The sequence below is a fragment of the Ochotona curzoniae genome, unplaced genomic scaffold (assembly GCF_017591425.1).
Source record: "Ochotona curzoniae isolate NIBS_2020 unplaced genomic scaffold, NIBS_Ocur_1.0 scaffold_4937, whole genome shotgun sequence".
In the NCBI taxonomy this organism is placed as follows: Eukaryota; Metazoa; Chordata; class Mammalia; order Lagomorpha; family Ochotonidae; genus Ochotona; species Ochotona curzoniae.
The window spans coordinates 6,033,530-6,046,218 of NW_024467126.1; the positions used below are offsets into that span (position 1 = coordinate 6,033,530).

Here is a 12,689-nt window from a genome sequence, read left to right on the forward strand (position 1 = left end):
TTTGAAATGCTTTCAAATTAAAAAAATGCATGTTTAAATATTTTTTTAAAGAGCGGTGAGAGCAGCATTGTCACCAGCCCCAGTGGACTCCCATGTGTGCGGGCACCCACTGCAGGGCCTGGGTCACCTTGCATGCGGGGTTCTCCCAGGTCCACGGCACCTACCACCCAGGGTGCCCCTGCCAGCAACTGCAGACACCACAAAGCAGCAGCCTTTTTTTTTTTCCACTTTTTAAAAAAGCATCTGTTTATTTTATTTGAAATGCTGAATGACAGAGAAAGGAGAGAGAGAGAAAGGTCTTCCACGTGCTGGTTCACTTCCCGGGTAGCTGTGATGGCCAGGGATGGTCCAGGCTGAATTTGGGGACTCTGTAGTGGGTGCAGGGACCCTCCCAGCCGGCAAGCTGAGCGGCAGATGGGTGGGATGCATAACACGCAGGCGCCCACTCCTCTCCCCAGCGACTACTCGGGTGTGGTGGGTTCCAGCCAGCTGCACTGGCCAGTTCCCCAGGACCCCAGATGTGGACAGCCAGTCCTTGGTCTTGACTGAGCCTGGCGCTGGCCCGGGCTGCAGGCAGCTCCACCCTGCAGGCAGTGGCCGCAGCTTCCAGGAACTGGCCAGGCCGGACAGGGCTGGCTGCAGGAGGCAGGGGAGGTACCCGTGGTAGCACCTAACTTCCGGCTGCTGCTTGGGACAGGGGAGGGCTGTGGTGCTGGCAGGAGCCACGACTGAGGGGGCCCATGGCCAGCTCTGACCCAGCTTGTGGCTGATCAGCAGCACCTGTGGCCTGCCCTTGGCTAGTCAGGGATGGTCCGTACCCCGGGAATGCTCATGGTGCCCAGGTGGGCTTCCCTCCGTGGGGGAGGGTGTTACCTCTGACCTGCAGGTTCCCTTAACAAAGCCCCTTACATGGACCAAAACCTAAGGGCGATACTGTGTGGGTCTGCCCCTCTGCTTCTGGTGGCCTCCTGGGGGACAAGCACAAGAGGGGCAAGGTACCTCTGCCTAGAAGAGCAGCAGAGGCTGGCCCAAGTGCTGGGACCCTGCACCTGCGTGGGAAACCCAGGCCATCTCTGTTACTCTGTAATTCTGCTTTTCAAATAAAAACACATACATACATGCAAGATAAAATATAATCCCCTGGGCCCAAGAACTGGGCTTCTCCTCATGACCGCCTGGCCACACCGCATGCCACAGGGTCTCCCCATCTGAGTGAGTGCACCGCAGCTGTCCCAGCTGCACAGGTGGTCAGACTGGACAGTGGGCACCGTGGGGCAGCACCTGGGGGGCTGAGCTAACCGCCTCCCGAAAGGGCTGCTGCCCCAGCCTCGTGCGATGAGTACTCTCCAGTGCCTGCCACCCCCATCGTCCACCACATGCCTATTTACAATGTTTGTTTTGCAAGCCAGAGCTCCACAGAATGGAGAGACAGATCTCCCATCTGCTGGTTCACTCCCCAAATGGCCACAACAGCCAGAGCTGAGCCGATCCGAAGGCAGGAGCCAGGAGTCTCTTCCAGGTCTCCCATGTGGGTGCAGTGTCCCAAGGCTTTGGCCCTTCTTCCACTGCTTTCCCAGGCCACAGGCAGGGAGCTGGATGGGAAGTGGGGCAGCCAGGACTAGCATCTGGTGCCCACACGGGATGCCCATCAGTGCTACAGGCACACATGCACACATACACCCCTGTGCTGTGCCAGACACATGTCTACCCCCACCCCGCTCCTTCCAGTGGACCAGTTGGCTGTGAGGTTCCAGGCAGCTCACCCGACCCCTGCTTCCTTCCATGGAGTGGGTGGCCGGACCTCACACGGAGGGAGTGTATCGGCCACTTCTTCCCAGGATGCCCAAGGACACCTGGCCACCATGTGCCCTCACCCCTGTCCACTGCTTGGTTAGCTACACGGCCTAAGACCATGCCCCACTTCCTGCAGCAACCAGGTGTGACAGGCGTGGGTGCAGGCAGCCACGGCCAGCCAATGACAGCCACAGACATACTTATTCCCAGCAGAGAGGCCTTGTCCAGCTCCGGCCACCACCACCACTCCTCCACACCCTGCCCGAGCTCTGGGGCTAACAGTTCAAGCCTCAAGTGGACACTGCCCTCCCCCAGGCCCCAGGGTGGGCCTGCTGCCAGTGAGCAGCTGAGGACAGTCACCCTGGGGCTTCCAGCAGGTGGCCACAGGCCAAGGGGGAGCTGCCTGCTGTCACCTGAGCTACAGGCCCTGGGTGCCCCCACCTGCGGTGGATGCTGTGGCAGCCCCTACACCCAGCCAGGGAGGCCTGGATGGACAATTCTCTGGGAGGGACTGAGGTGGAGCGGAGCCAGGCTGCCAAGGACCGAGGTCTGGCTGTCCACCATCCGGGAAGTGGTGACCTGGGCCGGGACAGAGCCCAGGAGCACCCGCTGGGGAAGCAGCTGGAGGTTTTGGGCTAGCGGAGGCAGGGTGCTGGACGGACCCTGGGTAGGTGGAGCACTGGCCACCCCACTGGGATGCCCGCAGCTTGCAGAGCATCAGCAGGGGGCGCCAACAGCCTCCTCCACGGAGGGCAGGATGAGGTTGCAGTTGGGGTCAGGGTTATCAAGGATTAGAGTTGAGGTTGGAGTTCCGGCTGGGGAGACAACTCGACACCTTCCCACGCTTCCCGCCTGACTCGCACCCCCATGGGAGACACACGTGGCTGCTGGGAGACTAGGTTTAATGGCAGGGAAGGGATGGAGAAGGGGAGACCACAGGCAGGAGGCTTGAAGCTTCATACCCAGGTCGGGTCTGCGAGTGGGTGTGGGCAGCCCCCCTCATGTCCACTCCATCCTGATCCTTGAAGGCCTGTCTCCAAGCCCCTGTCCAGGCTGCCCCTGGGGGATGAAGGGGTGGCCTGGCGCGCAGTGGACAAGGGAGAGGCAGGCAGAGCCCCAGCTCCCGGGGCTCCGTGGCCTGCAGTGAGGTGCTGCTCCCTCGGCTGCAGCAGCTTCGGCCGAGGTCAGCCGGGGGTGGGCTGGGGCAGGAAGAGGGGCACAGGTGCGGGGTCCCACCCTGTGCCGCCCCCGTCCGCTCCTGGCACAGGCAGCCCCGCAGGTGCGGCCCCGCAGGTGCGCGCTGGCTCTAGGGGTCCCCTCGCCTCTGGAACCTGCTCATGAGCTCCTCCAGCTCCGACCCGGTCTGTTGCTTCTGCGGAGGACACAGCGGAGTTCTGGGCATGGGGGTCCCCCGCGTCAGGGCCCCGGGGGCGGGGGCCGCGGGGTGGGTGCTCACCTCCAGCACGGCCTTCTGCACAGAGAGCTGGCTGTACACGCGTGCGCCCTCCTCCCCGCACACCTTCCTTAGCTCGTCCTTGTTGAGCGAGAAGAGCTGCGGGCCGGTCAGGATGCCCAGGTGCTCGACGACGCTGCGGGCGGCCAGGCGTGAGCGCGGGAGCAGGGCGGCCCCGCAGCAGCTGCCGCCTGCTGCCCGCGCCCCGGGCCGCTCACCGGGCGCTGAAGGCCTTTGCTTCCAGCCAGGCGCGGACCTGGTCGGGGCCGGACTCGAAGGAGAGCGGCGCGCTCACGGGCGGGCTGCGCTCCACGCGCACGTGGCGCTGCGGCTGCGCGCGGATGTTGCTGATCTTGCGGGCCAGCTCGTCGTTGACCTCGTCCATGTGTTGGATGAGCTCTGCGGGGCAGCAGGGTCAGCGCCGCCGCCTGCCCGTCCGCCCTCCCGCCCGCCTTCCCGCCTCGTGGCCTCTCACCGTCTTTGTCGCCTGCGAAGCTGGGGGGCAGCTTGTGCGTCGGGCTAGTGGGGCCCCAGTATTTCTGACCGGCCTGCGAGAGGACGGGGTGAGCGGTGGTCAGGTTGCGGTGCCCGCCCGCCCGGGAGACCCCCGCACGGCGCTGGGGGCTCAGCCGCTCACCTGCTCGGGCGGGCCGGCGGCGTCCTCGGGCCGGGCCTCGTCCAGGATGTTACAGGGCACGTAGCCGGCCTGGCCACTGCGGCTGCGGAGCTTCCACCACTGCCGGCCATCCTCCAGCACCTGCGGGTGGCCCGCGTGAGCCCGCGCTCGCAGCCCACACGGCTTCTGCGGGGCCCTTGGCGGTGGCTAGGCCCTCGGCCCCGCAGGGCGAGGGGACTCCAGGGTCCCCGTTGGCGACAGCGACCGCCCAGCCCGGCTGCAGCGCAGGAGTGGGGATGTGGGATTGAGAAGCCCCCCTGCAGCCCCCCGGGTCTCCAGGACGCCGCCCGGCCGTGCAGCCCCTCCCCCGCACCGCCTCACCTCCAGGACCTCGCCCCGGAGCACCGACAGCTCGTTGGCGTTCCGCGCCGTGAAGTCGTAGAGGACGCGGACGTACTTGGCCATGGCCGGGGCGCCCGGGTAGCCCCTGCGTGGGACACGAGGCTCTCAGCCTGGGGCAGCACCGTCCCCCCGGCTGCAGGCTGCGGTCACAGCGGAGCGAGGCCAGCTCGGCGCCGGCTCGGGAACGGGAACTGTGCCGGCCCCAGAGCGCCGGCGGAGGTGGGGCGCACGCGGTGCAGGTGCAGGGGCTGAGGCGGGCGGGGCGGCCCGCGCAGGCGCGGCAGGGGCCTGCACCACGGAGGGCTCTGCCCTGCCGGGACCCCCGAGCTAGGACCTGCGCCCCGGGGGGATGCCAGACCCTGCTCTGGACCCCAGCGCCGTCAGCTCTGTTAACCATCCCTCTGGGAGGGCCACCTGCCCCGGGTGACCCGACCACAGCAGGGCAGGGGCGTGGGGAGCTGCCTCTCCAAGCAGCTTCCACAGCTGCCCATCCTCACCTGGTGGCAGGTACCCACAGGAGAGCGAGGGCTTACCTGTGACCCTGTGTGGGGCCCGGGGGCAGGGCGTCACCGGGGGGCGTGCTCTCAGCGGCCACGGCGGGCTTCACCGAGTTTCGGAAGGACTGCCGGTTCCCGGGGGCCAGCTGTGGGCAGAGGGGGAGCGTGGGAGCCTGCCCCACGAGGACTCGGGACAGGGACGGCGGGCGCAGGGCAGCGTCCAGCCACAGCAGGTCTGACCTCGTCCGCGGGAGCGCCCAGTCCCTCCACCTCCCAGGGCGCCTCCTGCAGCACGTCCAGGGGGGGCTCCCAGCCGCTGTGGAACCTGGGCACGTAGGGGGGCACCTGCGGCTCCCGCGGCCACTCGGCGCTGAGAGGAAGAGGAAAGTCGGGGTTCAGCTGTGGACCCCATCCCCCACCCAGCACCCTTACCCTATATGCAGCCCTTCAGCACCCCTGTCACCCCCAGGACCCCTGTCACCCCCAGGACCCCCAGCTCCCTATGCAGCCTTCCAGGACCCCTGTCACCCCCAGGACCCCCAGCTCCCTAGGTGGTCCTCCCCGACCCCTGTCACCCCCAGGACCCCCAGCTCTCTGTGCAAACCTCCAGGACCCCTGTCACCCCCATACCGCGGCCGTGTCCACGTCTCCCCCATGGACTCCCACAGCGCCATCTCCTTGGGCACCAGGTGGCCGCGCAGGAAGCTCACGGCCTCGCGGGACAGCAGGGGGCTGGAGACGCTGCGGGCGATGTCGGGTCCCCCGCACGTGTTCACGATCTGCACTCGGTGGTGGGGGAGGGGTGAGCGGCCCCAGCCCTAGAGCCCCGCCCCCTGGAGCAGAGCCCGCCCACGCAGCAGCCCCGCCCCATCCAGTGCTCAGGGCCCTGGGGCTCCGCCCCACCGTGAAGCCCCGCCCCAGCATCCCTGCCCCACCGTGGAGCCCTGCTGCAACAGCCCCGCCCCACCGTGGAGCCCCGCCCCACCGTGAAGTCCCGCCCCCTGCAGCCCCGCCCCGCACCAGGTCCAGAGGGCCGAACAGGAAGTGCACAAGCTCCGCCGCGCTTGGGTTCTGGATGTGCTTCTGCAGCTTGGCCTGGGGGCAGGTGAGGGGGCGGGGTCGGCGGAGGGGCGGGGCAGAGGGCATGCGGGGGCGGAGCAGAGGGCAAGGCCAGGGTGGGCATGCTGGGGGCAGGGACAGGGCGGGGCCGTGGGTGGGGCCGGGGCGGGGCCGTGGGCGAGGGCAGGGCTGGGGCGGGGACGGGGCGGGGCCTGCGGGGCACCGCCCTCACCAGCAGGTTGATGGCCAGCTTGGTCTTCTGGAAGCAATCGACAAACTCAGCCTCGGACGGAGGCCGCGCCCGCAGCGTGAGGACGCCCTCTGCGTGGGGGGATCGTGACCGTGAGGTGCCAGCTCAAGGGCCCAACCGGGCACCCTCCCACCTGCCCCATGCCCCGCCCACCTGCCCCACCCCTCCCACCTACTCCATGCCCCGCCCACCTGCCCCTCTCAGCTCCCACCTGCCCCACTCCCCTCCCATCTGCCCCACCCCTCCCACCTGCCCCACGCCCCGCCCACCTGCCCCTCTCAGCTCCCACCTGCCCCACTCCCCTCCCATCTGCCCCACCCCTCCCACCTGCCCCACCCCCTCTCACCTGCCCCACACCCCCGCCCACCTGCCCCTCTCAGCTCCCACCTGCCCCACTCCCCTCCCATCTGCCCCACCCCGCCCACCTGCCCCACGCCCCGCTCACCTGCCGGTCCACGCCGCCCCTTCTTCTTTCCCTTCTTGCGCTGGTTCAGCTGCTTGAAGGCCTCCGCCGCCTTCTGCAGCCGCGCCACGAACCACTCAATGTCGTCCAGGGCGCAGTTGAGGATTTGCTGCGACGGGACGGGAGGGGAGGGCAGGGTCAGTCTCCGCGAGGAGCACGGACAGCCCCTCGGCCAGGGGCAGTGCAGGTCCGGCCGGCACCCACCGTCTCCTTCTCGATCTTCTGGGCCAGCACGGCCCGCGGTTCCTCGTCCGGCGACTCCTGGTGGCGGAATCCTGCTAGGGACAGAGTAACTGCCAAACCGGACTGGCCAGGGCGCCGCGCTGCCCCCCATGCACCTGCCCCTACGCGCTGCCCCCCATGCGCTGCCCCGCATGCACCTGCCCCCACGCGCTGCCCCCCATGTGCTGCCCCGCATGCACCTGTCCCCACGCGCTGCCCCCATGCGCTGCCCCACAAAGACCTCCCCTACGCGCTGCCCCCCATGCGCAGCCCACAAAGACCTGCCCCCCCCCACGCTGCCCCCCATGCGCAGCCCACAAAGACCTGCCCCCCCGCGCTGCCCCCCATGCGCAGCCCACAAAGACCTGTCCCCACGCGCTGCCCTCCATTCGCCTGCCCCCACGCGCTGCCCCCCATGCGCAGCCCCACAAAGACCTCCCGTATGCGCTGCCCCCCCTGCACCTGTCCCCACGCGCTGCCCCCATGCGCTGCCCCCCATGCGCAGCCCCACAAAGATCTGCCCCCACGCGCTGCCCCCCATGCGCTGCCCCCCATGCGCCTGCCCCCATGCGCTGCCCCCCATGCGCAGTCCACAAAGACCTGTCCCCACGCGCTGCTCCCCATGCACCTACCCTCACGCGGTGCCCCCACACACACCTGCCTCACATGCTGCCCACACACACAGCCCCACAAAGACCTGCCCCCACCCACTGCACCCCACGGGCTGCCCCCCACACTGACTCCCACGTGCCTGCCCCGCAGCCCACCTGGCTCTCCCGGAGGCAGCCAGGGCCCCACACGGTTCCGGGCCTGGGGGGAGTCACCGCTGAGGCGTTGGAAAGGGATGGGGGCCGGGCCTTGAGGGGGCGGCAGGATGGACTGTCGCTGCCGGATCTTCTCCTGGTGGCCCCTGGCAGGAGAGGAGGGCGCGCTTAGCAGGGCTGAAGCCGGGAGGAGGCCGCACTGAGCCGGGAGGGTCGGTGCCCACGCACCCCGGCCGTGTGCCCCCCTACTTGAGCGTCTGTGGCCGCGTCTTCTTGCCCAGCCGGCAGTCGGCCAGCGCGCTCTCGATGTCCTCATGGATGAGCTCCGCCTACGAGCACGGGTGGTCAGCCTGGGGCACAAGGAGCACGCGGGAGTGGGGGCCGCCTCGTCCAGCCCCACCTCACCTCCACCTCGTCGCAGTGGAAGAAGTGCACGTCGGGCTTGTGCTGCTCCGAGTCCTGGCACACCAGCAGCAGGACGGACTGATACCGCAGCTGGTTCAGCACCGTCTGGCTCAGCTGCACCGTGGGCAGCGGGAAGTTCTCCAGCTCCTCCTGCAGCCGGGGGCAGGGCTCGCACACCAGGGACCCAAAGCTCGCACACCAGGGACCCAAGGCTCACATGCCAGAGACCCTCAGCCCCAGGCTCGCACGCCAGGGGTCCCCTTCCCCACTCCATCGCATGCAGCACGGTACCTGGGACTCGATGTCCAGGAGCCGCAGGCACCGGTCGTCCACCTGCAGCAACATCTCCTGTGTCCAGATCTTCTCCTTGGAGCTCAGCTGCACCAGCTTGCGGATGGCATCATCCACGGTGGTGATGGCCTCGCTCTTGTCCATGATGAATGTGGCCAGGTGCTGGGTGGGGGAGGGAGTCACCGTGAGGCCTTCCTGTGCAGACGTCCCCTCCTCAGATGTGCGATGGGGGTGTCCATTCTGCCTTGTGGCCACCAGGTGACCTGAGGCCAGGCCGGGACGGACCATGTCCCAGTGGCCACAGCCTCCACCGTGTCCCTGGCCCCACACTAGACTCCTGGTGACTTTGGCCTTCAGGCACTGTCCCTGCCCTTCCAGCGTCTCTCCATAGCCCTGGAGCTGCACGGTGGCTGCCTGGGGCTGGGCTCTGCACGCTGGTCTGTCCCATCACCCAGGGAGAACAGCGGGGGTCCTGGGCCAGCCCACCCCTTCTCTATTAACTGCCTGCCACATGTCCACCAGATGTCGTGGGGCCGGAGCGGGCAGCCAGTAGAGCCAGCTCCTGCACCTGGTCACTGAACCATGGGAACCCAGGAGGAAGCCCTCATGATTGCTGGCGATTTGTCACCAAAAACAAAGTCCACACACAAGAGAAAAGACAGATAAGCCCGAAAACCTGGCTAAAACAAACTGCATTTCAGAGCACACACACATCCGAGTCAGGGGTCCTGCAGTGGACAGATGCAGGCAGCAGAGGCCAGGGCAGTGGCAGCATCCCAGGCACAGCCAGCGAGTGCCCCAGCAGGAGCTGGTACGAGCTTGAGCAAGGGGGCCAGCAATTCAGAAGATAAGAAGGTGGCAGTGCCCGCGGCTCCTTGGAGAGAGCGGTGATCCTGCCCTCTGGCCTATTCCACTAAGCAATATGGACAGCCCTGGGGTCACACCTGTGGGCTGATAGGGGGCTTGGGTGCCCCACTCAGCGCCCAGCCAGCCTTCGAGGGATGTACATGTAAGGATGTACATGTCCCTGCCATTTTCTAGCACAGGTCAGAGGTCACAGGTCATAGGTGCAGAGCTGCTGTCATGGCCAGGACAGGTGGTCTGGGGGGCCAAGCAGAGTGCACAGTGAGCACTGTGCCACTTGCTGGACAGCCCCGGGCTGGATAGTGTGCCTGGCGAATGCCCAGGAGGCTGCCAGGACAGGAAGACCCCAATGGTGCCCATCTTGACCGAGCTGGGCACCTTGGGAAGTGGGCGGGGATGCGTGCCTGCTCTCTGTTCACAGATGATTTGAGAAAGCCAGAGGGGGCAGCAGCTCAGGCCTTAGAGGCACAAAAGCCAACTGGAACTTGAATCCCTGCTGCCTGACACCGCACCCCCCGACACCCCTGCCAGCCCATGGCCCCGGTGGCTTGGGCACCCCAAAGACAACCCCGGCCAGGACCTGCCCCTCGATGCGGTAAGAGCACGGTAATCCAGTGCCAGCCCAGAACTGAGAGCCGGCCCGGTACACCAGGCAGCCCATGTGCATGACAGGCTGGCCTGGAGCCCCATGCCGGCCAGCACCACATCACCCAGCAGCTCCATGCCAGCCAGCGCCCCACACTGGTCTGCAACCCCATACTGCCAGCCTGCAGCCCCGCGCCTGCCAGCACCATGCCACCTTGCCTTGGGTTTGGCCCCAGGTGGCCCAGAGCAGGCCCCCGGGCGTCACCTTGTCCTAAGCAGCCTGCTGGGCTCTGCTCCCCCTCAAGGGGACCAATAGAAGTCCTGTCCCCTGCCCTTTGAAGCAGCTCCCTGCCGAGGCACACGGGCAGGCGCTTTGAGGGGACAGAAGTGGGGACAAGGCCTGAACGTGGCACTGCCCAGCGGGCACTGAATAGGGAATCCTCACTGGCGGTGTTGCATCCCACGTGGAGCCATCTTGCTCCCTGAGGGCTGCCTGCACAGGAGACCTGACCACTCCCAGGCTCGGCCTGCTCCGGCCTCCGCAGGCAGACAGAGTGACCAGCACGCTGGAACTCTGCTGTCAGGGTGCTGGTGGAGGCAGGTTCCTGCCTCTGGCTGACACGCAGGGCCTCGGGATCACATGGTACTGGCCTGGGTTTCCTCCGCACGGTGGGGAGGGAAAACCCCACAGGCTTTCCACTCCTGCTGGCCCCTGGGAGGGAGGAAAGGCCCCGGAGGAGCCGGCCAGTGTGGAGCAAAGTCCAGGCACTCCTGGGCGGCTCCTCCACATCGAGGCCAGAGTACCTGCACAAGGGCCAGAGCTGCCGGGAAGGATGGACGCCCCGTGCCCTGCCCATGCCCAGCGTCGGCGCCATCACCTGTCTGGCCACACCAAGAGGCCTTGGGTCCATTCCACAGAGCGGGAAACCAAGGCTTGGCGAGTGAGACTATCCCTGGGGTATCACACCCCGCCATGCCTGCCCTGCCTTCCAGGCACAGCAGCAAGAGCCAGAGCCCCCACGCGGGAAGGCTGCTGAAATCCCCTGTGTCCTGGGACAGCCACTGGAGAGCTGCACCCCACTTCAGACCTGCCGCTCCCCCGCACCTTGAATTCAGACCCCGGCTACTGGCTGAGCCCCGCCCCCCCGTGTGAGAGCTGGGCGCAGCCAGGGCCTCACCTGCACGTGGTACTGCGATGTCTCCTGCATGATCACGGTGGAGTTGGAGTATTTCTTCCTCTGCTCTGGACGTGGAGGACACACTCAGCCCAGGAGCCCCAGCCCTGGTCCAGTGGGGCTCCTAGGGGCTGGCTGGGTCAGTATCCCAGCCGAGGCCTCCCCCCACATCCCCGCTCCCCAGCTGCCAGCTCAGCTCTGCCCACCCTCTACTTTCCAGCCAGACCAGAGGCACCAGTGGGGGTGTGGTGGGCTGGGTGGGGATGCGGGAGGCAGGGCTGGGGGAGTCGGCCAGCACTCCCCCAGACACCTGGCAGCAGGGCTGCCTGCGATCAGGTTGCGGGAGGAACTGGGTAGTATTGATGCTCCCTGAATTATTCGTGAGGCCTGCTCCCCTTACGGCTGGGGCTGGGGGAGGGGCAACTCGCAACTCCCAGCAGTGCGGGTCGGTGGGGCGGCCCTTCGGTCCACTCACCAAACAGGTCCTTGGCGCTCATTTTGGCCATTCCATCCGATCGTCCCAGGCTGCCACTGTGGGGTTGGGGTGAAGGGGGATGGCAGGTAAGGATGGAGCTGGGCCCCTCCCCCTCCCGGGCCCTGTGGTGGGCTGGAGGGGTGGCTCACTTGGTGGCACCCGGGCAGCAGCTCACAGACCCTGAGTGGCTCATGATGTCCTACAACCCGCAGGCGGCGGGGTGGTGGTTGACCTCAGGCTGTCCGAGTCAGGAGTCCAGGGCCTGGCCTACACCTGTGTGGACAGAGGCACCACAGGGATCCTTCCCAGCCTGGGGATGGCCAGACTCACAGGGCAGCCCAGGTGGGGCCTGTGGCCAGGATGGGCAAGAACCCTGCCACTGTCCGAGTGGCCCCCTGCTAGCAGGCCCCCCCCACCCCCAGGTCTCAGTCCCCAGCCCCGGCCTCTCCTTGACTATATTTTCGGGAAGCTGAGGAACAAGAGCTGAGCCCTTCGCTAGTGCTCCCGGGCAGGATGGCGGATTCTAGCTGTCCAGTGTCCCATAGGTCCTGTGGCTGGACCTCGCAGACCTTCAGGCTTGGGGCCCACAGCATTGCTCCCTGCCTACTGGCAGCCCGGCCTCTGCTCCTGCTTGGCCATTATGTGGGGTGCTGTCTAGGGGGTTCTGCCTGGTGAGAGCCTCCTAGGGACAACGAAGGGGGCGTCCCCAGCATCTGGGCTGGCGCTGGGGGCTTGGCCGGATTCCTGAGTCCACTGGGCGTGCAGTATGTGCGGAATGCCAGTGACCTCAGCAAGTGAGCTGGTGTTTGCTCAACAAGATTCCGGGCGGCTCCACTGAGGGTGCCAGCATGTGGAGCCATGTGAGCACGTGAATACCCTAACCTTACTCCTAACCCCCGAGACACACACACAAACACACACACACACCCTGAGACACACACCTGCACAGACCTGCACACAGGTACACTTAGAGGTCCACTCAGAGGGACACACACACACACATACCCTTGTACTTACAGACACCCCCACACTTACACAAATCTGCACTTACACACACACACACACACACACAAACCCACCTCATCGCCTTACAGACCTAGGCCCACTGCCTGAGATTTGCGGACACTATACCCTCACCCCCTGGGCAGGGATGGGTGGGGGGGATCGCAGAGACTGGCCCCCTGTCTTCTGGGGGAGCCTGACATGGGGTGGTGGTGGAAGGTGGGGACAGGGCCAAGGGCTTCCCAGGGCTTCTGGACTGCTGGGCAGGTGGAGAAACAGGCTCCAAGTTCAAATTCCAGCTCCACGCTGGGTGACCTTGGAGAGGGGTCAGCCTAGTCACACAGCAGGGCGGGCACTGATGGGGGTCCCCCC

General features: G+C 66.6%; 1 protein-coding gene across 1 annotated transcript; it reads right to left on the reverse strand.

Annotated features, from left to right (window-relative positions):
- Positions 1 to 2,772: 2,772 nt before the first annotated feature.
- Positions 2,773 to 11,575, reverse strand: EPS8L2 (EPS8 like 2). The gene is made up of 20 exons (XM_040970860.1): positions 11,465 to 11,575; positions 11,316 to 11,371; positions 10,844 to 10,908; positions 8,217 to 8,378; positions 7,926 to 8,075; positions 7,770 to 7,849; positions 7,524 to 7,666; positions 6,739 to 6,809; positions 6,517 to 6,643; positions 6,054 to 6,142; positions 5,783 to 5,857; positions 5,393 to 5,541; positions 5,003 to 5,132; positions 4,799 to 4,908; positions 4,245 to 4,350; positions 3,885 to 4,004; positions 3,723 to 3,795; positions 3,466 to 3,646; positions 3,251 to 3,383; positions 2,773 to 3,166 (listed from the first exon to the last, which is right to left on the reverse strand). Exons 1-20 carry the CDS (start codon positions 11,506 to 11,508, stop codon positions 3,101 to 3,103), a joined length of 2,130 nt encoding a protein of 709 aa, XP_040826794.1. The 5' UTR covers positions 11,509 to 11,575; the 3' UTR covers positions 2,773 to 3,100.
- Between the last annotated feature and the right edge of the window lie 1,114 nt (positions 11,576 to 12,689).

What these genes read in the sequence shown, in the direction of transcription:
- EPS8L2 (XM_040970860.1), bottom strand. Translation starts at nt 11,508, where the DNA reads ATGAGCCACTCAGGGTCTGTGAGCTGCTGCCCGGGTGCCACCAA. An exon ending in AGAAGATCGAGAAGGAGACG is followed by an intron (nt 6,644 to 6,738) that starts GTGGGTGCCGGC and finishes GTCCCGTCGCAG; the next exon opens with CAAATCCTCAACTGCGCCCT. An exon ending in GGGGCGGCGTGGACCGGCAG is followed by an intron (nt 6,143 to 6,516) that starts GTGAGCGGGGCG and finishes CCCCCCACGCAG; the next exon opens with AGGGCGTCCTCACGCTGCGG.